The sequence below is a fragment of the Ursus arctos genome, unplaced genomic scaffold, assembly GCF_023065955.2.
Source record: "Ursus arctos isolate Adak ecotype North America unplaced genomic scaffold, UrsArc2.0 scaffold_17, whole genome shotgun sequence".
Lineage (NCBI taxonomy): Eukaryota > Metazoa > Chordata > Mammalia > Carnivora > Ursidae > Ursus > Ursus arctos.
In genome coordinates, this window is record NW_026622841.1 from 19251240 (window position 1) to 19278192 (window position 26953).

Genomic DNA, 26953 nt, shown 5'->3' on the forward strand with positions numbered 1-26953 from the left:
CCATTCTAGACACTTTAAAAATAGCTATAAGCTGTGACTAGCACTTACAAGATGTGAATGATACTACCATTTACTGAGTGCCTACAACAGATCAAAAATTATGCTTGACAGATATCTCCAATGCTTACAAAAAAGAATAACCTCGTTTCACAAGTGAAAAAACTAAGACTCACAACATCACCAACCAGCTCACAATTAATTGTGAGAGAGCTGGAATTTGAACCCAGTTGGTCTGGCTCCGGAGCTGGGTAATTTCTGTTATTACGCCAAGTCTTTTTCTGTACTCTCTGAAGATTGCCTCTTTTAAGTACGTCTTCCCCTTGCTTTATGGGTCAGTTAGCGATATACGTTTAACTTCACGTGGTACAATTAGGTCACGTGGTACAATTAGTGTCCGTATTAACTCCTCTGAATAAGAAGGTGTCACTGCCCTTGAGCCTTTCTTTTCTCTTACTGGGACCCATATCTTTCAAACAATATTTTAAGAGTTGAGGGTCCAACCCCATTGCCGGAGTAGTGAGCTGACCCACTTCCAAGCACTTTCCCCATTAGATGCTGAGAAGCATCAAAGCATATGCCTAGCATTGTGAACACTTGGCATTTGAGTGTTTTGCTGTCATAGTTTAGAGTATTTGTAAAATCTGCCAAGGTCTAGACTACTCAGTGAGCCTTGCTAGCACTTGGGCATTGGAGGTGTAATTCTGCTTTGTTATTTTCTACCCATCATGGAGCATACAGCAACTCTCTTTAAGAGTCTGAAAGCCTCGACTACAGTGTTCCTGTTAGTCTGAACTGCTGCTTTTCGTAAATTCTATATTCAGACGGTACTTGGAGAATCACAAAGGGGTAGTAATGGTAAGGAATGTTAAAGGTGCATTGTACAACCTAGTAGTTATCACTCAGCCCCACGCAGTTACACACCTCATGACTCGTGCTCTGTAGCCACTTCTCTGTCTCCCCTTAGAGCTTAGCTTCCCACTTCAGGAAGCAAGTGACATTAATACAGATCGATTTTACTATGAATGTGCCTTATCACATTTTGCTTTCTTAAAAGGTGATTATGAAACCCCCATAAGAATATTTCCATAAACCATGGTCAAAGTATAACCTTGTGTTGATAGTTTAAAATACCCCTTTTTGGGCCTTTTAAGAGCAAGAATTTTTTTTTTTTAATGGAAAGAATATAGACTTTGATGACCCATTTAAATCCTGCCTTTACCACCTGATTGTTAATGTAGAAAAGGTGGCTTAACCTTCCTGAGTCACATTTGCTCAGATCATAAAAAAAAATAGCAACACAACATTAACCCTATTATCTGACGTTTTTTGCATGCTCGATATGTGCCAGGTACTCTTCTAGTTGTTTCACGCACAGCATACCATTTTATTCTCATAAGAACTTTCCATAGCAGGCTGCGCCATTCCCATCTTACAGGTAGGAATCTGGAGACCGGAGAGGTTAAAGAAACAGGTCCAAGGTTGTCTGATTGATGAATGGTGGAACTTGCAGTCACAGCCAGGATAGTCTGGGCCAATACAATTGATCTCTCAACTATCTTCAGCCCTGGGAAGTACAAATGATGCTGTTCATAATGACCATCTCGTATGACCCTTAGGAAAATCAGAAGTAATGTGTGTAGAGCTCCTAGCACAAAAGCTATTCCACAAGAGGCCCTAAACAAATGGTTCGTCGTTATTTTTTAAATCTTCATAAGTGAAACTGCTCTGCCAAAACAGATAAAAATGAGAACATCAAGGGGGGAAAGGAGGATATGCATTCTGCTCCCTTCATTTTGCCCGTTTGCTTGGTTTTCTTCTTTTCTAATAGCTGGAGATTCTATTTAAAAGAAGGTATCGTATTATTTCTTTGATGACTGAGCAAAGGATAATCAGGAACATTGGTTGGAACAGCTGATGTAATACAGTAATACTTCTCAAATTACAACAAAAACCAAATATGTAAAATGAAAAAAAAATATATATATATGTATTTTTTATCAGTTCAGGGTGTTTAGTGTTATCTGGAGAGATTCGTTAAACTCAGAATTTCTATATGTATGATTTTGTTTTTTAATTCAGAAATGTAAGAGAAAAGATAATGGTGCTAAATTTGGCCATAAACTATACTCTGCTCTTAGTTCCCCATGAAGCTTTTATTCAGCAAACAGTTCAGTACAAGAGCTGTATGTAGCCTACGAGCTTTGTCCAAGTTTCCCCATTTCCAATTTTGCAACAGAAATTTCACCCTTCTTGGGTTTCTCTTGTGAGAGGAATCAGAATGCCAAAAGTCACCTTGATCTAAGCTACCTTATCAGAGAAAACCTAAGTGTAGATTTTCGTTTCCCTTTAGACTTTTCCTCATGTTTCATAGGTGGAGTCACTTCAATACACTGAACTAGAGTTTGGGATTTTTATTTCATTTTTCACTGGACTGATTTTTTAGTGTTAGTCATTAAAATGACTCCAACTATTTGAAGCTATCGGGGTGTTTGTCATTGTTCTGTTAAATAAAAAACTATTTTACTGAACAAATACTCAAGTCATCTTTCCAGTTACCTAAAATAGTAATAATTAAAATTAATCGGATGTGAACTTTTCTTATGCAATTTAGTGTCTCTATTAAATACATTATTGAAACCCATTGGAGTCTTTTGATTGAGAAATTGGCAAAATAGGTGACTGAGGTAAAAATAATGGAACAGCTTCCTGGTCATCCGTGTTATTAAAGATGAAAACATTAAGGATAAACTGAAGTATGCACGTTATGATCAATCTGTTTTCGTAAATGTCATCTTACACCTCTGCCACCATATTTAAAGAAAGTAACCTAAAATAAAGAGCAATTGATGGTTGTGTGTGTTGGGCCAGTTGCACATCTTGAGCGGTTGCTTTGCCCATTCCATGTTTGAATTCCTTATAATTAAAATGTGGGGGGTGGGTGGGGTGGAGCTGACCTAAATAAATTGTTTAATTCCTTCTACTTTAAAAAAGGATAGCGGTGCCTGGCTGGCTCAGTTGGCAGAGCATACGACTCTTGATCTCGGGGTTGTGAGTTCGAGTCCCATGTTAGGTGTAGAGATTTCTTAAAAATAAAATCTTACAAAAAAAGTATAATAGTTCTGTGCGTGGTTTATTTACATAAATAATTCTGTAGGGTGCTTACCTTACAAGTAACTTTTGAAGTGGGAAAGATGAAGTACATAAATGGAAAGAGAAGAACATTTTACCTGATCTATAAATTTACAGTATAAAAAAAATTTATAAAATATGCAGGAATTGCCTTTTTTCTATAAACAGTGGTCCATTTTTTTTAACAAGACTTTCATCTTACCTAAAGAGTCTTCATTTGACCATAACACCAGAAAAATAGAAATCATATAGTATAATATATCCTAAAAACTTTGTAACCCCGCAGATACTTGTTATGCCAGTGGTACTTACGAATTTGGGATAAGTGATCTTATTCTCAGATCTTTGAGTTTGATCATAATTCATAGTCCAACAGCCTCCTTGTATGTGGGCACAATTACCAAAGATTTGTCCTCATCTCTTGTAAGAAATATCAACTAATTCTGCCCACATCAGGAGGGAAAAGGTGAACCTTGTTAGGTGCCATTAAATGATATTGACATAATAATATACATGTTTAAAGATAACATAGTAGAGTATAATTAAAATTAAACTAAACATTATCCTAAAACAACTTATTTCAATTGTTTTAAAATATAAAATGATTTTATAATATGGGTCAGAGTTTATTTTCAGCTTTATAGTAAATATGCTGATTTCCGAAATATGGGGATAACACATAGTACACTCATCTTGTGTTAATACCAACTGGCCAACTAGCTGTCAGGCTAATGGCCTGGACCATAGATATATTGTAGTAGCTGTATTGCGCTCATTCTGTCATTAGAATGAGATAATCTAATTTTCAATTTCCCCTTTTTCTAGACAGTAATGTTTCTTTCATATTTTTAGCCTACTCTCAAGACCTTCTCTAAATACATTCAGTAGTATTTCCCTAACTAACTGTTTATTAGTTGTATAGTTTTCAAGAAAATACTGGGTTTTGCATGACAAAACTTTAAGGGTATTGATTTGTTTGGAGATTCCTGGCTTAAGGTTTATTCTTTGTCTCTTAAAGATGCTTAAAAAGATGTCTTCCTTATTGTAAGCCCTATGGGAAAAGGAGCAAATAGACATTTATATATTTAAAATACGAGGAGAATTAAAAAAATGAAATGAAATATAGCCCACGAAATTCGGGGCTTATATCCCTCCATGACTGAAGAAAAATCCTTGTTTTCTAATGTGTGCCTGGGTTCCTCTGGTTTGTTTTTGTTTTGTTCAGTCTCCAGGACCTCCCAATTTTCAAGGGCACTGTGGGGCATATGTAGCATTTATTTGATGTATGTATGTGTATGCATATTTTCCCACATCTGTCTCTGTGGACCTATCCTTTGTGAAATCCTAAACCTTGTATTAATGCTTAGTTTGTGATTCTTGGTGTTCTGAGAGCAATTATATAATTTTTCTTAGGGTGTTTATTCGATGTGCACTGTAAAAAAAAATGGGAGTATTTTTTGGTAACTCTGCAGTTGCCTTTTTATTGGTGAATTTCTCTTTCTTTTACTGTGACCTGTGAATATCACTGTAGGCTCACTGCCAATTTTGTGAGCCGCTGCCTGCTTCAAAATGGAGGCAGGAAGGTATCCATTTTCATCAAGAGGATGACAGTGTTTCAGTCTCTCCGACCATCTGGAGAGAGGAACTTTTGGAGCAAAAGAAAATAGGGATTTGAAGAAATTATATTTAGCAGAAAAGGCAAGGGGGGAAACCAATTAAAGTTAAACTATACCTTATGAATTTATGCTTTTCTACTATGCTGCCTTCTTTAGAGGAAACATAAACAAGAAAATACACAGGCTATTTTTATAGAGGACTGGTTCCCCAAGTCTCATGAGTATTAGTAAACGAATGTTCAGTAAATTAGGATTTTGGCATACTTTTTAAAGTTTATTGCACACACAAATATAATAGGAATTATAAAGGAGTACTCCCCCCTCTTCCTGTGTACATACTGATTGTTGGTGGTCTATGTAGATCTGAGCTTTTAATGGTCTTTTTCATGCATCTCTGCAAAAAGCTGACACTACGGGGATTTAATATTCCAAGATGTATTTGTCACTTTCTGTGGTCTGGATAGTGCATTCGTTTTCTCTGTCTCTGTCTCTTTCTCTCAGAAGTGAACATTTTAATTGAAAGGTAGAGTTAAAAGGGAGAAGGTTGATGCGTGCCCTTCTGTTTGCGCCTTTCATGAGCTCAGGGGCCATCTATGTTTAAAAAAAAAAAAAAGATGCTTGGACAGGACAACCCCATGGGTATTATGTAATATATTTAACTAGACATAATTCACAATATTCTTGCCTGCGACTGGAAAATATCCCCCGCCCCTGGTTTTCCAGTCACACAAATCTACTCAGCATTTTTGTTGTTGTTTTTTGTTTTTCTGTATTCTGAAAGGGGCAGTGTTCTAGGGTTTGATCGGATTTGGAATGGACATGGAAATTTAGCATTTTGCGCCTGCTTCTTGTCAAGTAATGGACCTTGAGGTGCTTTGGTCAATGCAGCAAGGAAAACTAAATTGTCTCTCCTTCCTCAGGTTTATGCTCCATCAGCAAGCACTGCCGACTACAATAGGGACTCGCCAGGCTACCCTTCCTCGAAACCAGCAGCCAGCACTTTCCCTAGCTCCTTCTTCATGCAGGGTAAGATGCTGCCACTTCTGCGGGGAAATCCACTGGGCAGAATCTCCCTGGGTCTTTTCAGGTCATATATGGGGCAAAAGACTGCTGATCTCAGACTCAAGAAATGGAATAGCAGGCAAGTGGAGAATATGGAAGGTCATGCTCTTCTTAGGAATTGAATTCATTAAAAATTCATCAATTAATTAAAACTTGACTAAGACTTATTTTTTTAAATCAAAGCCCCTTGAGCAATGCTGAGTTAAGATTAAACTGGTTGACTTCACTTAGAACTGACGCGTCTTGGGGGATGGTCTTCCATGACAGATCATTTCAGCTTCTTCTCTCCCCAAGAAGAACGTGTGTGTATTTTTAGAAGTGTTTTGGTTCAGCATGTATTTTGAGCATCCTGGATTTAGCCAACTGGGAACAAATTGTCCTTATGTATAACTTCATATAGAAAGTTTAGCCACTTATTAATTTATAGGTAAGAACAAAAGCCCCATTTAAGATGAAGTAACATATCTCAAGACTAGAATATTATTTCATTACACAGCAAAAGCTCCACCCCAACATGCTAATTGATTTAAAGACCCAGCTTTTGTCCCAGACAAATTGAGAAAATTACAGTTTCATAGTAGGTGAAGTATATTTATTCTTTTAATTGTGCAGTTTATTTAATGAAATGTACATGGGTGTGTCCCCCTGAGCTTCCAGTCTTGCCCCTGATAGCATGGTTCCTTTCTGCTGCTTGGAAAAGACCGGAATAGTTAGAATGACACCAGCTGCGTTTAAGAACATACTGTCCAGAGCGTGCACCGAAGGCTTCATCCCTGATAGGCCTGGGGCACTTACTGTCAAAATATCATCATCTTGTTGCCAAGTTAACAGTCTGAAATTTAGACGTGGAATTTTCCAAGAACTCCTGTACCTGTACGCAGAACTTTTAACTCTTTTTGCCTGGGTGTGAAAACCTTTTTTGACTGTGCCTTGGCAAAGTGCCATGGGATTTCCTCTTCGTGCTGTTCTAGGAAGGGCCGTGTTGTGTTGGGGGGGAGGACCCTTGGATCAGCAAGGCACCAGGGAGCAGCTTGGTGTCTCACTTAGCTTGCAGTGGACATACTCGAAGTCATTCTGATTAAAAGGGACTTATTGTCTTGCCCTTCAGAGTATTAGCTTTTTCAGGTTGCTAGTTTGCATGTGAAATTCCATGGAAAATCTATAACATTGAATCAAATGGGTCTCGCAGGAACGGAGAGAATTTGTTCCACGCGTAATAGAGCTCATGATCATAAGGGTCCTTTATCTTTGTGACCCGTCCTAGGTGTACCTCACAAAGGGACCCAGCAGGATATGTCATTTGAGGGCATCCTGGGCCTTGACAAAAGGCTCATCCCTTTCAGCTGTAAACAGCAGTCACTTGGGCATCCGCTCCCCTCTTCTGCGACCAGTCAGAGCAACTATGCTGCCGGTGCTTATCGAGATGGTCAGTTCAAGGATTCATCACTCAAAGGAGATTTTCACTGAGAAAATTGACAGGATAGAGATTTCTTCTATCTGCCTTCAGGAAGGTGCTTGCTTAAACTGTGCACACCACATGGGAGGTCAGGCGGATTAAAACAGAAAACAGTAGGCTCTTCTCCATGGCAGACCACGCAGAATATGGGGAACGAACTTGCTTTTCTGCATATGAATACCCAAAAAAGCAAAAAAAATAAAATAAACTGAGTTGACATTTATGATGAGCACAATTAATTTGCACACATCTAATTCTATTCTTTCAAAACAACATTATGCCAAGATCATGGGATGTGATAAATATTAATTTACTGTGAAAAGCATAATTTATGTAAAGTATGTATTTTTATAAGTCTGCATTGGGTAGAGTGTTCTGTGTTAACAAATCCTAAATGTGTTTCCATATAGTGCATCATGTTGTCAGAGTGTTTCGGGAGACTCTCGTTTAATGATATCTATTCTCAATTTATTTGTCATAGATGCCATCTATTTGAAATGTTAGGGCCTTAACTTCATCTTTGAATTTAGGGTGACATCTAAACTTCCACAACATGAAGGCTAAATCTTAAGTGCATGAATAATAACTTTTAGAAAGTCCTGTGTCTTCCCATTAGGATCACAGAAACAGTACCTGGTGATCCTGTCTCACATCGACTCCCTTCAGTGATGAGTGCATGGTGCCCTGAGGATTCAGGTCTTAAAAAAACATACAATTTGGGTTAGACTGTCAGGAGACTGTCAGGAGCATATTTTAAACTCATTACCATGTGACCTCTCATTTTTCACTTGAATTTCCATCTTCTAATTAAAACTCTGAAGTTGTCAAAGTCACAGATAGGATTTTCTTTTTTTTTTTAAGAAATTTATTGATCATTCCTCCCTGTCCTGAAACTATTCCAGTTTTTGGAATTCTAACTTCTGGATTTAAAAGCTCAGTGAAAAAAAAAAGCTTTGTGGTATGTAGTATTGGATTTAACTTGCCTATTGCCTTAATTTTCAAAAGGCCTTTATTATGTAACATATACGGTGAAAATCATCTTATTTTCAAGGAGGCAGTACCTCCTGGACTGTGAACACCCAGCTGATAGCCGGGTATTCATCTGGCGCTCAGTAACTTCTGTTCAACTACTGAAAGAACGGAAAATTTGAACTCAGCAGCGACATAGATTCCCACCCACCCCACCCCCACCAACCACCTTCGTTTTGAGAAACCCAAAGCAAACATCAGCAATCCCTGATAGTAACTTCTAGGCCAATAGACCCAAGGAAGAAAAAGAATCTGTAAAAATATTTTTAATACGGCGTTCACAAAAGATTAACTTAATATTGAAAGGTACTTCATATAATGTCCCTCTCATTTAAAACCTCTTTTTAACTTCTAGTTTTCTAAAATCCAGAACCTCTTAAAATTGTCTCTAGTGTAATATCTACCTTATGATATGTGTGCACTCTTTCAACTGCTACTGAAGGCTTAAGGTCACTGCAGAACTATGCAGCAAAAAATAAAAGTTAGAAAAGAAAATTCAGAACTGTATATCTGAGACTCGTGTTCCCTATAAATTATAATGTAATTTCAACTTTAATTCTACCATGTATGTAATAAAAGGGAAATTTGATCTTTTAAATCTGAGATGTTCTTTTTCATTCTTATCTTATCTGCATTTAAAACTTGTAAACTTGTCAACTCTATAATGTGTTAAGTACTTTATTTTCAACACAAAATTTAGGAACAATTTAACTGTTAGTTTTCATAGAAAAGGAGGTCAGGGGACTTTTAAGAAATGTTTTCTTTAGTGTTGTTTACCTGGCCGACTTGACATAATTCTACATAGAAGTGTGTTCTGTTCTTTTATAGCAAATTTTTACTGAGAACGCTGCCTATGGTAAATATTTACATTTGTTTGGCAATATAGAACCACTTGGGAAAAAAGAAGGATGACTGTCTTCTGATGTAATCAGCAAAACAGCACAAAGATGAATACACAACGGGCAGCCATTTTCAAGTATATGAAAAAACCCTATTCTGTAGGGCAAGGCTGAATGCCTCCGAAAAGTCATGGTTTTCTTTGTCCTTTACAGATGGCCATCACAGCAGTGACCCTTGGAGCTCCTCCAGTGGGATGAATCAGCCTGGCTACGGAGGAATGCTGGGCAGTTCTTCTCATATTCCACAGTCTAGCAGCTACTGTAGCCTGCATCCACACGAACGCTTGGTAAGGCTGATTCACATGGTGCTGGGGACGACACAGCTAGTTTACGAAATCTCATTCCCCGTCTTTCTATGCCTGTATACAAGGACTCTGTAATGAATGTAAAAATGGTATACACCCATTATTCTTATAGTTATCTTGTTTCTGAAATCAAAGACCTAACAGATCACCTTTGTAAGCCGTTGCGACTTTTTCTTGCCATTGTTCTTCTGTTTATGGTGTTTTATTCTGTGCTTTCTTTATGACAATGTTAGCTTCCTTCGGATGTAAATACATACTGTATTTGAGTTGTACAGTTTCAGCTATGGTGGATCCTTGTCATTTATTTGTTGTCTGTAGTTTTGAAGAATATACTGCAGGGGGCAGAGTGACAGGCAGTAGACTGAGAGTAGGTGGCCCGTATCTCCCGTGTGCATTTCCACTTCCCCTTACCGGCTTCTGTCCCTGGTGACAGCTTTGACCCGTGGTGCCACACCCAAAGGAAAGAGTTCCTGTTTCCCATACACTCCGCTAGTCACAGCAACCGTAGGGTTTCTGTATAGATCAGATTCCCAGTTTTCAGTGGTTTAGCTGTAATTCCACACCTCCCAACCTCCCATTGATGCCCCATTGCCTCACTCAGTTGAAAATTGCTGAGCTGTAGAACATTATCTTGTTTCATTACTGAAGTGTCCACTCTGCCCATTGCCTACACTCATCCATCCTACTGTGTCCCTTTATCTTGGAGGAAGCAGTTCATCTGACCTTTTCCAGCCTCAGAAACTCCCACAGCCCAGAATCCACCTAGGAACTTAAGTCGAGCATTATATGGAGATCATGAGTTAGGTTTGAGATGCAGTAAGATGGGACCGTCCCTCGTGCAGTCATATAACTTTAAAAATGAATGAAGCTGTAGGGGCGCCTGGGTGGCACAGCGGTTAAGCGTCTGCCTTCAGCTCAGGGCGTGATCCCAGCGTTATGGGATCGAGCCCCACATCAGGCTCCTCCGCTGGGAGCCTGCTTCTTCCTCTCCCACTCCCCCAGCTTGTGTTCCCTCTCTCGCTGGCTGTCTCTATCTCTGTCGAATAAATAAATAAAAAATCTTAAAAAAAAAAAATGAATGAAGCTGTAATCCTACAAATGCAAAAGTGTCTGACAAATCCAGTGATCCTTCATGGTACTTGTGTCACCACTCTTCATCTCAAAATTGCCCCTTGTTCTTCTCCTAACACCCAGGTTCATGTGTCTTTCTCTGCTCTGCAATAGGAAATAGTACTTTCTGGATTTCTGTGAACTCTCCTCTTTTTTTTTCAACCACTAGAGACATAGAAAAGGTGACCTACATTCTATTCTGACAACTTAAAATATTCCAGAAGTTATGGTCTCTGATATCCTTGAAAAATACCTATTTAGTGAGTCCTGGTGGTAGAGACACTGTAGTCAGTTAGCCTATCTGTTAACAAGAGGCAAATGATGGAGATGGAATTGGCCTTTTTATATCATGTGCCATGTTTGAATGTGTCAATCAAACTATCTCAAATTTCAGCACATCTTCAGTGAAGAGCAAATGATTTACTTGCAAATTTTATCTTCTCCCACCTCCTGCTTTGAGATATTAGAGTGAAAGCTTAGAGAAATATCAACTATTATTATACTAGAATTTCTTCTTGGCCCACTTCTTTATTTCCCTATCATCATTTTCCATTTCTCTAAGGAACTCCTGATCAAAACTACATGTGTCCTATAAGCAAGGAAAATTTTGATTACAGCTAGAAGATTTTGGCAGTATACTAACATAACATGGAATGTCAGTCCTTCTAAGAGTTGTTCATTTGACATTTATTTTCGTTCTTCCTATATTTCTTTCTTTCTTTCCTTATCATGCTCTAGATTTTTGATGTAGGTGGTTTGATTTTATCCCAATCAGATTCACTGCATGGGCGGAGGTATCTTTAAAATGTGCTCAAATGCATAAAAAGTGTAATTTTAAAAAAGAAACCAACTACATTCCTTTCAGAAAAAATTTTGCTGAAAACCTTAAAAACAAAAAACAATATTATCTACCAGGAAGAAAGATCATTTTGAAGGAATAACCCGACAGGTTGTATCAGATGCTGTATTTATGTCATTTATTCTAACACAGAACATGGGATTTTCATTCTTAATACGATTATTTAGCAGATCTTAGAGATTAAGGCTTTGTTTCAAAAACTGGTAAATGAATTAGGTTTCTGGTAATGTATCCTAATGAATTTTCTCACTGATAGGGAAACTGTTGGATTATCGTATCTAGTAATCATTGTAATTTCAGTATTAACCATTTGAAAATCTCTCGCTGAAGTGCCTTTCCGAAATCTGACACTGACTGAGAGTAACTTGAGTATGAGTAGGCACTTCGTGTCCTTGCACTTGAAAATAATGGTAGTTCCTCACAATTTTGGTCTATAGCTTTTGGCCAGTCTCACACAGAACAAAGGAATAGTTTAAGAAAAGAAGCGCATTTTCCTTGTATTATTCTGGGTATAATTTGGCCAAATTAATATCGTCTTCTAAAGGTACAACAGTTTAGAAACATCATCGCCTTCATCGCTTTATACTGTATTGTAATAGAACGTGTGGCTGTAACGCTTCAGATCCGCACATTTCAGTAGCAGCTGTCAAGTCACCAATTTTGATTCTTTAAATCCCCTTTATAGCTTCTGCTTCTACAACACAATCCCCCAGCTAATCACTACTGTGTCACAGATACACATACAGAATCACTTGGGAGAATGGAGTTTGTGGTTAAGCTTCGGGATGGGTTGTTGTAGGAGGTTTAGGGTTGGAATGCCTTGGCAGACTTCTGTTTAGAAATAGGATAGAGTCCTCTGTCTGGCATGGTTTAGGCATGGTCTTTGCCCCACAGAGTGAAGTAGTCCTAGGCATCTGGAATTTTAATATAAAAGAAGTTCCGAATTTTTTGTAACATAAACCCTTCCCTGGTGATTCTCAACCAGGTGTCATTTTACCCCCTCAGGGAACATTTGGAAATGTCCAAAGACATCCTTGGATGTTACAACTGGTAGGCATGCCTGGAATCTAGCATATAGAAGCCGGGGATGCTGGTAAACACACTACAATGCATAGGAGAGCCCCCCCACAGCAAAGAATTATCTGGCATAAAAGATGTATGGTGCCGAGGTGGTGAAATGTTGCCTGAGCCCAAAGCACGATTTTATTCTTAGTATGCGCCACCAATTATTATATTTCCTAATCTTTGAATTATCAACCCATAGGTTGATAAAAATATCACTAATAGAAACATTTTCAATACTTACTCTGTCAGTAGGCTCCAAATATGCTATAATTGGGCATCATAAGTAAAAATAATTCAATAGTGGGCATGTAAAGCTGTTATATATTTTCTCAGTCTCCCCTTTCCATGTGTAGCAAGCAGGGCAGACAGTATCAGTAGCTGCAGGAAGAGAGGCTAAGGGGACCTCTCATCGTTGATCCCTAAATACTCTAAAAGAGACATACTTCACACATCAGTGATATTCTCTGTAGTATATTTATTACGTCGCGGAGTGACAGTAGTTTTCAAGACACTTTTCCTTGTAAAATAATGTAGTTAAAAATCTCATTAATTTCTTTCAGCATCCTATTTTCTCCAAGTCTCTAAAAATAACTGATTTACATGGTTGCATTGGTTTCCCCATTAAAATTGATGGGGAAGAACTTTTCTTGTCATTCTCCAAACTCAGTATTAACCCTCAGTCTGTTAAATCCTGAATTACTGCCCATTTTGCATCATGTTGAAAGTGTCTAGAAATCCTCCCGGTTGTGAAAATCTTTTTCCCGTTCCACCCTGTGAATATATAGTCATTTAAATATTTATCAAAATTCTTTACCTCTGTTTTGATTTTTGCATATCTGGGACTGATTTATACAGTTTCTCTATTCTTCAAAACTCAGCACAGAATAGCATTGTGTAAAGGAAGGCAAACCATCTCTTTCTTTCAGTTTCCTTCTTCTATGTTCAGTTTCTTTTTCTCTACTTTATTACTGTGTTCAGCTGTCAAGCAGAAATAGTTGTTCTAAGTGTGGTGTTCCGTGGCTTATCCAGTCTTTTGGATTAGCTGTACTATGGAATGGGCCCGTTCTATCATTGTTTGGAGAAAAGGTCGTGGACTGCTTGGGGCACTTCGTAAGCGGCAAGTAGAAATGAGTTTAACAAGTGGCCCAAAGAATTTTTTGGTCAAGCACAGAGGTCTATGGAATTAAAAAGTTTGAAAGGCATTCTTGGGAAGTTGGAAAGATTTGAGGGTATCATCTCAACTTTTTCACTGACGTTGACCTCTCAGTTGGACTATCTTGAGTGCGTCGAGGTAATGTTGTCAAAGGCATCCACCAGGTCATTGGCAGATCCAATGTAGGTTCATTTGCTAGACTGTTTTGTTCTCTTTCAAATAAGTAGTATTTCAGTCCACTATTAAATGCCAACCGATATCCAGTTGTTCATTGAGAATATGGGATAATTATGTGTTTAGCACTCAGCCGTAAGTTGTGAGATGCAGAGGTATAAGCTCTATTCCCTCCCCTTAAAGAGTTTACAGTATAGGTGGAAATGCACTTGAAAGAAAAAAGCAGTGAAAGGCAGCATGTAATTAAGTGTTAAATGGCACAGCACAGAATGTGAGCGCATTAGGGATTCAGAGAGAAGAGATTGTGCAAGAGTTGGAAGTAGGAAGGAATACTAAAGGAAGAGGTAGAACCCAAGATGGGCCTCACAAAATTAATACAGAAATACCAAGACACCAGGGTTTCACTCCTATGAATAAGTCCCTGGGCTTTAAGCACCCCTGACTTTTATTTAGCCTCATATTCGATCTCAAATTTTAATCAAATTTCCACTAGTGATATAATAAAGATCCATAGCTGAATAATATATTGCATATAAGACAAAATATATTTTAGCCAAAATAGTTTTCCTTTACATGTCTGTGACACATTCAAATATGTATGAGAATAACTTTTTAACCCCAATGTTCATAGCAGCAATGTCCACAATAGCTAAATCGTGGAAGGAGCCGAGATGCCCTTCAACAGATGACTGGATTAAGAAGTTGTGGTCCATATATACAATGGAATATTACTCAGCCATCAGAAAGAACGATTTCTCAACATTTGCTGCAACATGGACGGCACTGGAGGAGATAATGCTAAGTGAAATAAGTCAAGCAGAGAAAGACAAATATCATATGATTTCTCTCACCTATGGAACATAAGAACTAGGATGATCAGTAGGGGAAGAAAGGGATAAAGAAAGGGGGATAATCAGAAGGGGGAATGAAGCATGAGAGACTATGGACTATGAGAAACAAACTGAGGGCTTCAGAGGGGAGGGGAGTGGGGGAATGGGATAGACCGGTGATGGGTAGTAAGGAGGGCACGTATTGCATGGTGCACTGGGTATTATACGCAACTAATGAATCATTGAACTTCACATCGGAAACCGGGGATGTACTGTATGGTGACTAACATAATATAATAAAAAAACATTAAAAAAAAAGAAGAAAATAGCTCAATGTGTTTTGGTAAATAACTGTGTCCCTGGTGGTGATCTGCTCATTCCCAAGCAGATGGATTGGTAGCAACTAATTTGCTGCCTTACAGGCACTGTGATATGCCCCCAAGAAAAGCAGCTTATTTGGACAACAAGGATAATAATTGAACTCAAAGCCAAACCTTTAAACAAATAATTCTGTAAAGATGTTCTTTTTTCATAGTCAGCTATCTGGTAGGTTACTAATGAAGAGGACACATAAAGAACTCAAATGAGTCCTTCTCAGTTCATTCATTCCAGTTTAATTCAATATAGTCATTGATTTAAGGCTTTACATATTGATGCTGTAGAGAGATATTTAATCATCGTTACTTTTTAAAAGTTTTCCGTTTACCATTCTGTGCTTGCTAGAGGTCAGAAAGGTGGTCCAGTTTTGCAGGAGGAGGGTCTGAGACTGGCTGCTCTTTGCTCTTTAGTGTCCAGAAGTTCAGGATAAAGTGTGATGTCAATCCCATGGGTCACGATATTGTTTTATTCATTGTGTCTTGGAATCTTTCTTACTTGATCAATAGTTGATACCAAAAAAAATAATAGTAGAGATAGTCTTTTATGTTGCTGACACCTCAGAGATACTTTTAAGCAGTAATTTTTAGATTTAGAGATTGTGATCATTTCTCACTGTCCTATATTGCCATTGTATTTCTCTACATTTGATGCAAGCCCAAACCAACTCTGTGTCTTTGTATTTTATTATTTGAAAAATGAAAGCTGTCAGATCTAAGCAAGATGTATTCTTGGATATTTTGAAATTCTAGGAGCCGTCTCCATTGCAAAATGAAGAGTTCCGAAAGGAGTATTAGAAACCTAGCTCACTAAATATTTCCTGGTTGACCATGGCCTCCTTTTTTTGCTTCTTGCTACAGAGCTATCCATCACACTCCTCAGCAGACATCAATTCCAGTCTTCCTCCGATGTCTACTTTCCACCGTAGCGGCACAAACCATTACAGCACCTCTTCCTGTACGCCTCCTGCCAACGGCACAGACAGTATAATGGGTGAGTCATAGAAATGTCGATTTGGACGCCAACAATCAAGGTCAGGGTTTAATAATATAGGACCTCTTTTTTCTCTTCATAATGGAATAGCAATCAGGCAATGAATATTTGTCACATAACTGAATGAAAATACATGAACCAAACAGAAATAGAAATAGTCATCGGCTTGTCCACAATCACTTTCTTTTTTTGGTCACAAGAAACTGATATTTGGCTACTTCGTTCATTGCGAGTTATTAGATTGAACAAAGGTTGAAACAGACCAAAACTACCTTGCTTCTCATACTCTCAAAGAGTGAGCAAAGTGAACTTTTATAAGACAAACCACTGAAGACTAGTGAGATAGGGGGCAAGTTAGCTCTTAATAGTAGTCATTGACCACTTTCCAAATTCCAATCACCATACTAAGCTCTTACCCATGACATACCACGGTCTTCCAAAGACTAGTTCCTGTGAAATTCAGGGGTGATTATTAATAACTTCGATGGCTTCAACTCCTGGAGAATGTGGCATCGTGGAGTCCTTCAGAGGGGAAGAAGCATTTGCTTACTTACTGGAGAGGAGAAGCCTGGGCATCAGGGCTAGAAGTTACTCACTGCCTTTTCTCAAGCAGATTTACTAATGAGTTGAGGCCCAAGCATAGTGCTGCTTCCCCATGAACTCAGCCATCATCCTCTGGTTTCTCATGATGTCCATTGTGATTCTCTCCCAAGACCGATGATTCCTTCACTGGTGCTGTGCCCTGGAGGGAGGAGGTAGGCAGGGGTCCAGCCCCCCCCCAGAGGAAAGAGTCCAGACTGGGGAGTAGGCAGCCACGCCCTTCTGAATTGGCCTTTAACAACTTTGCCATTCAGAGGAATAGCGCAGCCTGACATTCCAGGGTCTCATTAAAACCTCAGACTTCACTGGTCACCACTTCTCTGGTCCTAGCTCAAACTCACCCCTTCCTTGGCCTCAAGATCTCTTGCAGTGGGCCCCTGATGAGAACATTAACTGTATGTTTTAGAGAGAAGAATGTGTGACAGAATAATCCTACTGTTTATTCCCCTTAGCTCTCTGCAGTTTTTCATTTTCTTTAGAGAGTCCATAGGAGTTGGGAAGGTGGTGTGAATCACTTATGTGGGAGAGTTTTTGATGAAAGGGAAGAGATGTGCTTTGAAATGTTGCAAATATAATTCTGCCTAAATAATACACTCCCTGCTTATTCAATAATATATTTCACACTTGAGATGAGCCACCTCGCAGCCCTTCGCTATCATGTCTCACTAAGAAGCAAATTTACAAGAGTTTCCATTTTCGAAACTTTTCATAACAAAGCTTCTACAAATGTGTTGCATCAGTTTGACCTTGGAGAGGAATGGACAGAGGTCACATGGGGAAGTTGGGTTAGCTATCAATGCAGTTTTGGCAGATTTGAAAAACAAGAAGAAAGAAAGAAGTGCAGAACTGAAAGGGTGAGAAAAGCATATTTCACTTCAATGTGGTTTGACGAATGGAAAGCCCCTTTCTGCAGTCATGAGGTCTCGTTATAAAGAAGGATGACCGGTCATTCATCCTCTTACACGGCAGATTTCCTGTCTACTTGTGGTTTGAGTAATTTTCTTTTTTAGGAAGGTATAAAGGTGGAGCAAAAGCTTGAGTTGAGGAAAACATACTTGGGCATTGTTTGAAAAATTTTTGTGTTGAATGATGTACAAAACAGTCTTTCTGGGAGAGAGGCACCACAACTTGGGAAGAAAGAGATATTTTGAGATGGAATAATCATTCTCCATGAGCTGTGGTCAGCATGGCCACAAATCCCAGTGGGACTGAGATTTGCTTTATTTAAGATGGTTGACTCATCATTAGCCTGTGGATGGACAGGAATGTCTGCTGTCCTTCTTCATCTGGTCTGGGCAACTATGGAGCAGTAGGTGACGTCTGCATACTCACAGGCTCAACCACACACTAAAGAAGGAGTGAACTTGTTATATAGGCCACAGGGCCCTGTTGAAGTAGAGGGAGGGTCTCGACAATAATAAAAGAGCTGTAATTTTAAATGGGAAAGTATGAGATTTCTGGAACCCAGGAAAAGGTTTTTAAGAATAATTTTATTACATAAATTATTCCATAATCATGGGTATACTTGTCAAAATCTATTAACAGAATGTGAGAAAGCTTTACAGTCTTCTCAGGAAATAAGTTGACATGGTAATTCAGCTTTTTGGAGGAACAGACCTTTATTAACTTGCATAAATGCAGTTATGACTTTAGGATTATGTTAAGGGAGAACATTCTAGAATGTTCTTTCTTAAAATATTATGTCCTGCAATTCCTTACGTTAAAATACAGAGGAAAATTTAAATATGATAATAAGCCTTGGTATTGCACAGTGTCAAGTGGCTCATGTTTCTTCCCCCTTTAATTTTCTTGGGCTTTGGATTGATTTTCAGAGTATGGTAGAAGTCAGGGATGGCAGCATGTCTGTAGAACAAGAAGAGAAGATTTCTCTTCTGATGTTTGTGATACTTCCCTAACAGTATGGATTAATACGATACATCTGCAGACTTTTGAAAATACTTGGCATATACTCACTCATTCTGAAATGCAGGAAATAAAGAAATATTACATTGCCTGTATCTCAAAGAACAAACAGAGCTAATTAAATAATTGGTAAATAGGGAACACATAGCCTAACACATGTTTGAGATTACACACATGATTCTGTAGAAAATGACTGTAAGCACTACTAATGCTGTAAGAATGGGGTTCAAGCACTAACACATGGACATCACATTTTTCAAGTTTTCTTGGTGAAAAAGTGCAAGGCAATGCAATCTTTTCACGAACAGTGTGGATGTCTTTTAGGAAGCTGCTTTTTTCAGTTCAGAAAGATCATTGCTCCTCTTCTGAGTTTCAGATTAAAATGTGTCCTTGCAGCCGTCAGTGAATGTCCTGAACTGATCATAGAACAACAAAATGCATGTGGAGTGGGAGGCAAACTTAGGACTGTCAGATGGTGACCCCCTGGAATCACACTGTCTTGCCCCCGGTTCTGTCCTCTGCATTTCAAAGATGGCAGATGCTCGCCAAGGCTTGTGATGGCTTGTGTGACTTGGTGGAGTGATCACCGTTTCTTGTTTTGTTGGCTTTTGCCCTTTAATGCCCAATGTCATTTTTTTGAGAAATAAATGCTTCAGAAGGACAAAACACCTCAATTATAATAGGGTTTTCTTTTTAAATGATACGTTCATCCATGGATTTTCGAGAGAATTGTCATTTATTTTACTTGGGGCATGGAGTCCACTACTTTCCTCTGAAGTCTTGGCAGCAAACTCTGGAGGTTACATTCAACATTTCTGAATTGGAAGGGTCTATTAAGCTCCCTGGAATTATATGAATATAATGCACGGGACACAGCATGGATTCTTACTAGTTCGGCTGGTAGAGTACCTAGTTAAAGAGAAGAGCTAAATCCAGAGTTACCACCATCAGAGCCCGTTAACTATATTCTAAAACCCTTCAGGGCAATGCTGCTGGCTGTGTATCAGAAGCCGTCCAGGCCAGGGCCTCCGCATGCCAGTATGCACACAGAGGGGGCAGTGTAGTAAGTGATGAGATGCCAGCTTGTAGGGGATAGAAATGTCTAGAGGATAACAGCCACGTATCTTTTGCTATATCTACATATTTCCTTCTTAACCTACAATGTCCAATACCCCTTCTTGACCAAAAGGCTTGAGAGCACTGCCTAGCCTAACACGGTCCCCTGAGATTACTCAAGGACAAGAGTGCTCCAGTACCCCACTGGGAGATGCCATTTGTATACATTCCCAGGGTGTGACCCCTGGATGTTTGGGACTCCACACCCTCCCTTCCCCTCAGAGGGAATTGGGCATAAAACTAACATAATGGTTATAATAACTATTATTGTTCCATTAGTCTTTAACTGGCCTGCTTTCTAATGCGTGGTACTTCCCATGTTTTTAAACCTCAAACCAAACAGTGTTGAAGGAGCAGACTGCCATGATTGATTTAATGCAACATATGCTAAAGATTACCCTGGAATATCTATCTGGTTCCTGAATTAATCTGGCTTACAACTTTCACTTCTAATGACATGTTTGTATGACATGATGCATTTTAGTATGTGGCTTTTCTAGTAGAAACATTATGTCCATTTCCCCTTGAGGACTTGGTTTCACAGTAATTTTATTATTAGAGTAGTCACATAATATTCACTTTGTCTTTTGTAAGAATCTCGAGCCTTCAAATACAGTTGGGTGATGAACAGGCCCAGAGCATCGGAGTAATATGGATCTTATCCAGCAGTGACATGGCGTCTTAGTTACAAAGACCACCAACAGAGAACAATAAACTCGTTTGATTTAAGTCTTCTCGTCCATTTCCTGCACATGGTCCTGGGGCCCCATCTCCCCCCTTGAATTCCTAGGAGTCCCTCCTGCTAAAAATTAGTGCATTGTAGCCTATATTTGAGTCTTTATTCTAAAATCGTGTGTAGTAGGAATGCTGGAGATACTCCTTTTGGCATCTTTATAGAGATGAACTCATGGCTCATTTTAGAAGCATTATGCTGCTTCTAATAGTTTAATCACATGAGGGTCACTTGGACACAGTTCAAAAAACCCTAAATTTTAAAGCAGTTGTCATCTTTCAGACAAATTCACTATGAATTATACTTCTTATTCCTTTTAGGTCTTCACAGTGTTCCCAGCCTGAGGTTATGGGCGTGCAGTAAAGGGATAACACATTTTCCAAATTCGGATTTTCAGTAGCCTGTCCCCAGACACCACTCATCCTGGTGTTTTGTTTAGGGTGTGTTCTAATAGGAATTGCTGTTTCCACAAAGCTGAGATTGAGACAGAGGGTGGTCCCACATGAAATCGAAGATACCAGGTCCTTCTTTCTGCTCCATCTTCTAGCCAGCAACAGCACCTGTGTTCAAGCCATCTGAATAATGCTTAGGGGGCTGGCAGTCGGGAATCCTCCCACAAAATTGCAGTTCCTTTTAATAACTGCTCATCTTGTATTCATATTTACCTTACCACTTTAGAGACTGATTTGGGTTTTTTTTCCCCCTTCAGCATGAGAAATTGATTAGAGCTAAAATAACAAGAAATCGATCCCGTCTTTACTTAGAAGGGGCAGTAGTTTTTGTTTCTCTTCCTATTTTATGAACATTTTGGCAATTTCTAATCATACGAGTTGACAAAAACTTGGGCCTAGAATAGGAATTGAGTCCTATCACATGAAAGCCGTAACGCGGACCTGATGAGCCCAAAGTTTGATTAGAAGTGTGTTTGGCCAACCGCGACCCATTACTACTCAGTATAAGAAAGAGGGTGCCACTTGAGAATTTAAATTCACTTTCTGATTATGTGTGCCTTTTGACAAAGCAGTCACACAAATAAAAAGAGAGATCTTTAAGAGAAGGACCTATGTAGCTTAACGTGTTCAGAGGTTCGGAAATGTGTCTTCTCCCACATTTCCTGGAACAGAACAAAAGGCATTCCAACTGAAAGGGCAAATTGGCCCCAGTACGCTGCTTTGAAATTTAAACCCTTGGGTTTGGCCCTCCAGCTGCTGCAAGGTAGAATGGCTTCGTGTGAAAAAAATAGTCTGTTCTTATCAGTAGCTTCCATGAGTAGCCTTTGGAGTTTTCTGAAACATTCTCATGACCACATGAGGGAAGAAGTTGACTCTAGTTTTTATTCTGCTTCCTGAGTCCTAGTATCTCGCCCTATAAAACAGGCACTAATAGAAAGTTTAGTTGGAAAGGTGTAGTACAAAAGTAATCATAATGATCTTATCTTGTCTCAAGTGTGATTTTATGCTGTATGTGTGTGTGTGTGTGTGTGTATATATGTATATGTATATGTCATTTATTTTTTAAATGCCCCTAAAGTATTTCTATTGGTTTTCATGAAAATATATTTTGAAAAATTTGTCATCCTCACGTTAAAGTTGTTCAAAGGAAGATTTACTCTTTTGAAAGCTACTACTGTAGCAAATTTTATCTGTAATTGAAACAATATCTTGTCTTTTTTTATTTAGGTTTTTTTGTTAGATAATGTAATTTTTTCCGATGTGGCTCTGAAATTCCATTTCACAAAGATCTGTGTTCAAATCAAGCAAATCACAAATTTGTTTGACTGATAAATCTAATTTTTAGGTATCTGTGATAATATTGCTTCTAGGGGGAAAAATGTATCTAATTGCCCCCAAATACCATCATAGTACATGCCGAAAAAATGTTGGTGCTCTGTATGCTTTCAAAATCTTTATTATTTTCTCTTTAGAATTGTCTTTCATTTTTAAGAGCTCCTCAATGTAGAAATTTTCATTTTTACGTAAGATATAATTTCAGTTATCTCTTATATTTAAGTATTTTTAATAGTATTGGTATCTGTGAGCTCCATCCACTAGTTCAATTTACGTCTGACCCTCATTTCAAAGGTGCACTTATACTTATAACCTTAGTACTAATAACTAATATACTTTTAATATTATGAATTTGTGTTATAAAAAAAGAATGGTTTTGTCAGAGGTGGTTGTGTTCCTTTTACTGCATACCAGTTTTCTTTCAGTTTTAGTAATTAACACATGAATATGGGTGTGGGTTTTGTTAAACAAATAAAGCACACCTCAAAAGATTATTGAATTGACATACCCAACATATAACTATATAAAAATAGCAAGCGTAATTTAACTATGCTAAGCAGAGGTCAGGAGAATGAAATTATGACCAAGAAGCGGAGAGTTCAACCACTTGAGATCTGACCCCACTACTCCATTTTACAGATCTGGAAGCAGATGACACATTTGTCAGCAAGGGCGCTTTCTTGGGTCAAGGAGAGGGCTGGGAACTTTTGTATTTTTTTTAGTTATGTCGTGTGCAATGTAGTTCTACTTGGTTTAATCAGTTGACTTAAGATTTCCTCTTCTTATTTCACAAAATAGTGAAAGGCGGCTCCTTGGAGTTTGATAGGCTTTATTTAAATACTATGTTTATTTGCTAATGTTCAGGCCTTCATAAATGTCACATGCCAAATGTTCTAAGTGTTGTATTAATACTGTTCAGTAGAGCTGATACTTTGAATCCTATGCCAGAATCTACATCTTTTTCACAACAGTCCTCAGTTCATGTATTTTGTAGTAAAAAATACCCGTGTTTAAGATGACACAGATAACTTCGTGAATATGTAGATGTATTTTATCTCCAGAATTTGAGACCATATTGATATTTCATAGCGTCACAGTTCAGATTTTTTTTAAACGTAAACACAGACTTGAGTATGTGTAGAATATGTGTTACTTAAAATATTAAAAATATTTTCTCTCCTAGGCAGCCAGACCCGTTATAGACTTTCTATTTTATTTTTGCTGAGAGGAATACCTCGTTTTGCTATTGTCAAATTTTTTAAAAAACTGGAAAGCAGGCGTAAATTATTTGTGAAGACAATTCAATTGACTCTATGAAATAGTGAGAAAAGGCATACTTCGAGGACTTCAGAGATCTGAACGTCTTAGCAACGAACCTCATGTTTGCTGCCATTCCCCACTAACTACTCCTGAGCAACCAGGGGGCAAGTCATAGCCACTGAAACACTTCATCTTTAAACCAAGGTGTCAGGTTTATATTTTATCTGTAAAAAAAGTAACATGAATATATTTGACATCTACCTCAGCAAACAAATTAATGCTAATTAAAGATTAATGTGTTGTAATTAGCATTAAAAATGCAATTAAATTGTGAGTAAATGGACCAGGAATAGAAAATTGTTAGACGTCTCACTGCCTGGTTTTTCATATTCTGCCTTTTGTTTTTGCAGCAAATAGAGGAAGCGGGGCAGCAGGCAGCTCCCAGACTGGAGATGCTCTGGGGAAAGCACTTGCTTCGGTGAGGAAATATTGACTTTGGACTTCATATGTACCATTGTGGAAGGGTGAACTTTAATCAGAAGTGGACATTTGGAATTGTAGAAAATGAATGGCAAATAGCTTTGATTTCTGGAAATGCTAGCTTTCTTGCGGAATGATGATTGGAAAATTTGAGGAGAGAGCTCTGAAGCTTCCAGTGAATGGCTGACCCTTCCAGCTTGTCTCCTCACGATGGTGCCTAGCAGCCCTCAATTATGCATTTGTGGATATTCTCAGGGCCTTCTGGTGTATAGATCCTCTATCTTGATTTCTTATTTTTCTCTAAAATCATATGGTGCTCATTGACCAGCTAAGACTGACTTTGCAGGGGGCAATTCCAAAACACTCTGGGAAAGGTACTTTAAAAAAAAAAAAAATGACCATAACAGGTCCGTGAGAAATTGTCACATAATTGGCACCTGGGGACTCAGCTTCTTTGCCTCACCCGTCCACCGCCAGGAGGCTAGAATTGACCATTTCTTGCATGTTCACTGGTGACAAAGCACATCTCGTTTGTTGAGGGAGTATGCCTGGTATTGTCTTCAAAAGCTAAACATGGTCATTTGCAAGTGTAAGTGGGGATTTGTTGCTCTCACATTTTGTCTCTTCGGTTGGTTTTTCCTTACCATTGGGAGCATAAAATAAGTTTAATTTAGCATTGTGACCTAAGTGGAAGTTTATACTTCATCTGGCCATTCTTAAGCCTTGGCATTAAGTGCCTTAATCATGGTGGAGGAGGAGTTGGACAAAAATCGTAGAGATGATGCTGTCTAACCTATTTGATGGAGGAAGAAAGGGGGCTTAGGGTGTTCGTGTGGCTTGCTCATGGCCATGGAGCCATGGTAGGACGTGTGAGGGAAAGGACTAGAAGCACAGTCTACTGACCCTGGTCCAGTACTGTCCCCACCGTCTTACATGAGCTCATAATTCTTAGTTTGAAAAATTAAAGTAAGTGTTAAATCTTTCATTTTAGAACATTGGTACTAGAGTCATTGTTACATGTGTTTTATGACGTAATTTTTAGGTGAATTGCAATCATACTTTGTCATTTAAAGAATTGTTGATTCTTTATTCTTAATAAATGAGGGTTTGTTTGTTTGTTTTCTCCCCCACTGTTTTAAGATCTATTCTCCAGATCACACTAACAACAGCTTTTCATCAAACCCTTCAACTCCTGTGGGCTCTCCTCCTTCTCTCTCAGGTACTGTATCTAAAGCCAGTCCTATCATGGGACCGGTGTGTGAGAACGATTTCCCTCTTGTACTCCCTGGTCTGGCGGGTGGAAACTCCCTCCCTCCAAAAGCTCAAAACAGAATATTTCCGAACAGAACAATGGAAAGGTCTGTCTTTTCCACTGCCATATGAAAGTACAGCCATTCCCATCCAAAATTTTTCTCAAAAATTAGACGTTTTTAGAGTACATAGGCATATGGAAAACTTCTTAATCTTCTCTTAGCTCTGTAGAAGATATTCAACAGAATAATATACTCTAAGAAGACATCTCAGGTGAGAAAACCCAGTTAATACAGTCAGGAATATGAATATAGATGATATATTCATCAAGTGTAGACTGTTCAAAAGGATCATTTCCCACAGAAATTTTAGACTTTCCACATTTCCTTTTTAAAGTCCACCTCACTGGCATGATTGAGGAAAACTCTAATTTTGTAAAGAGAGAAGTAACTGTGTGGAGTAAAATGGGATGTTTGCCTTTGAAATATAACAAATTAGCGTGACCTATGGCTTCATATAATAAAATTATAAGTTTTTGAATTATGTTAGTAAAGCATTTCACTTTTTGGAGGTCCATTTAAGAGGCTTATTGCCCTTCTAGAATAAATGCTTCCAGAAGGCCCTATCTGGTGCATGTCTCTGTTCTTGGGAAAGAGGACAGAAGCCTTCTAAAAAAGAAACCAAGTCGCATCTGTACCTGATTGAAACTTGACCTTACTGTAATTTATAGTGGCGTCCCTTGCCTACGTGCTGCCTCCTCGATCCCTATTACTCCCTGCAGGCAGCACTCAGGGCATCATAAACTGGCTTCCCTGGTGGAGAGTGGCAGGTTTCAGACTGCACAGAGCTTTCAGAGGTGATGGCCATGGCTTAGGTGGGACCAAACATCAGCCTTTCCCAAGCCTCCGTTGACGTGGGGTGGGGGGTGTCGCAGAGTGGAGAGGGGTGGCTGGACCTTTAAGTCCATGTGTCCCGATGGACAGAGTTGAAATTGAAAGGACAGAGAGATGATATTAAGAGGATAATGGAACAGCCGGGAAACTTTCCCCACGACAGCAAAGGAACGGAAAGTTCCTGATCCACTACTGGGTCAGTATTCTACTGTTAGGCTCTAGGAAGTGATCGCCAGCGTCAGCGTCCAGAGCCAGAGAAAGCATCGAGCCCAGTGAGGCAGGTGGTGAGGGAGTCTGTGCAGGGAGAACTCCACGTTCCCCATTTCAAACAAAGCAGCTCGAATTTCATCTATTTTATCATTTGGGGAAAAAAAGTCTAGCATCTAACCCTTCTCTGGCTAAAAGTTTGAGAACAACTATTTTGGTCCGGTGCTCTGATGTTGCCGATGAGCGTACGAAGGCCCGTAAAGGGGACGTGATTTGCTGAGATGGCACGAGCCTCAGTACCAGAGCTCGGGCGAGAATCCAGTGCTCACCATTCTGTCACTCCGTTTCTAGGTTAATGTTGGGAAAGTTAGGGTGCACAAATTGTTCCAGAAAACACCACAAACAACCCAAAACCTGAGCAGCATGCTCTGTGCGGGAGACACAAGGCCACTTTTGGGGTCCTGCTAATGCACCACGAAAGACCACATATTAGGAAGAGAGAACGAAGATGTAAATATGGGGGTGAATTGCTATTTTCACACTGAAAGTAGCTGGCTCTGTTCATATTCTGTCACTATAAGGAATTGAACAAAATATCCTACTTTTCTTTAACATAAAAATACACATCCATGCACACCCAGAAATGAC

At 38.9% G+C, this 26953-nt stretch overlaps 1 protein-coding gene across 31 annotated transcripts in view; it reads left to right on the forward strand.

The window, feature by feature from the left end:
- The window catches only part of TCF4 (transcription factor 4), a 347373-nt gene that overhangs the window by 286004 nt on the left and 34416 nt on the right, over window positions 1-26953 (forward strand). For all 31 annotated transcript variants that reach the window (XM_026496366.4, XM_048218597.2, XM_048218596.2 and 28 more), the window contains 5 exons: window positions 5666-5771; window positions 9345-9478; window positions 15923-16055; window positions 23885-23952; window positions 25095-25173. In XM_026496366.4, the coding sequence (XP_026352151.1) occupies window positions 5666-5771; window positions 9345-9478; window positions 15923-16055; window positions 23885-23952; window positions 25095-25173 (520 nt within the window). The remainder of the gene's footprint in view (window positions 1-5665; window positions 5772-9344; window positions 9479-15922; window positions 16056-23884; window positions 23953-25094; window positions 25174-26953) is intronic.